This window comes from Mycetomoellerius zeteki, unplaced genomic scaffold (assembly GCF_001594055.1).
Source record: "Mycetomoellerius zeteki isolate Tzet28-1 unplaced genomic scaffold, Tzet1.0 scaffold149, whole genome shotgun sequence".
In the NCBI taxonomy this organism is placed as follows: Eukaryota; Metazoa; Arthropoda; class Insecta; order Hymenoptera; family Formicidae; genus Mycetomoellerius; species Mycetomoellerius zeteki.
Window position 1 is genome coordinate 3,925,657 of NW_017256436.1, and position 1,528 is coordinate 3,927,184.

Genomic DNA, 1,528 nt, shown 5'->3' on the forward strand with positions numbered 1-1,528 from the left:
CTCCTCTACACGCTCCCGAAGTTTTGCCATTTAATTTGGAAACACCCTGTATATATATATATATATTTAGCCATATCTCAATGGTCAAAGCTCATCTAGTTGCGTGCTTACTTTAATAAACTTTAATAAACTCTGATTAAACACTACGTTAATAACTTCCAATTAGAATTATTGTCAGGCTAAAAATAAATATCTTAAATACTATATGTTGATAAATTCTGTCTTAAAATTCTCACTAATTGTAAGCATTGAAGTTTAAATAAGAAAAAATGAAACTCTTATATACCTACACATAATAACATTATTATTATTACATAAACTGCTTGTGAAAATTTTGCATTTATTTTGATGTAGAAATTAATTTATAATATTAGTTTAAAGTATTATTCTGCATTTATTTGTACATATTGTTTCAAATAGAGCGATAGAAATCATTTATATCTTACACAAACTGCTTCTGTTTTTAGGTACATGTTAATAACATGTGGCGTGAATTCAATGCTTAATCTACAGTCGAATGATCGAATTTACAATCCTCTGCCTCTTTATCACACTGCAGGTGGCATAATTGGAGCTGGTCAAGCACTCATGGGAGGCGTCACCGTCGTGCTTTGTAAAAAATTTAGTGCGTCCAAGTATTGGTCGGAATGCGTTCATTACGAATGTACTGTAAGATCACTCTATTTTTTATACAGTCTTATAGTTTTTTAATTTTTAGAAAGTCACATAGTGTTCAATGTACAAGAGATTTATAGTAAAGAAATTGTGAAATACATTTTTTTAAATTTTTACTTATGAAAATATATTAAATATTTATATATTAAATATATATATATATATATATTAAATATATAATATATTAAATATTTTTTTAGCGCGTTAACGCATTCAATTTTTGATAAATATAACACAAAACCTGATATTAATCTGTTGTTTTATTTTATTTATGGTTTGGCTCTCTCGAAGCACCAGGTTAGTTATATGACGTCAACGGCGAGAAACATGGAATAAATTAATTGTTACGTACAGCTTTGATTTTTAGTTTTCCTTAAAAATATAATAATTAAAAGATATTGCTGCAATATTTCGTGCTGTAGGAACATGATTATATAGAGACAAATTTTCGTATATAAGTATATACGTATATCATATATAGTCATATATGTATGTATATATATTATTTACATTATATATGTATGCATATGTACGCAATATCGTTGTGTGCAAACAAAACTGTAGGCAATCATTTTGTAGGTATAAGGAGCCCTCGCTTCAAAACTATTCATTAATAATAATTGTAGTTATTGTTACTATATTCAATTACTATTCTCATATGTAGTCGCCAATAATTATTATTCAAGTTACTATAGAAATTGAATAATAACCATATAAATCTGAATAATTCCCAATCAGGGCCGTAGAGAGAAAAACCGGGCCCGGGTGAAGAAAATTACGGGCCCCTATTTCGCGCAGGTATTACCCCCAACCAGGAGCGGCAGATTTAGCAGATTTTGTAAAATTCACGTAT

The 1,528-nt window shown here is 28.6% G+C and overlaps 1 protein-coding gene across 1 annotated transcript in view; it reads left to right on the forward strand.

Moving 5' to 3' along the window:
- Positions 1-1,528, forward strand: part of Fatp3 (Fatty acid transport protein 3) — a 23,441-nt gene that overhangs the window by 14,715 nt on the left and 7,198 nt on the right. Inside the window, exon 5 of the mRNA XM_018444385.1 lies at positions 468-669. Within this exon, the coding sequence (XP_018299887.1) occupies positions 468-669 (202 nt within the window). The remainder of the gene's footprint in view (positions 1-467; positions 670-1,528) is intronic.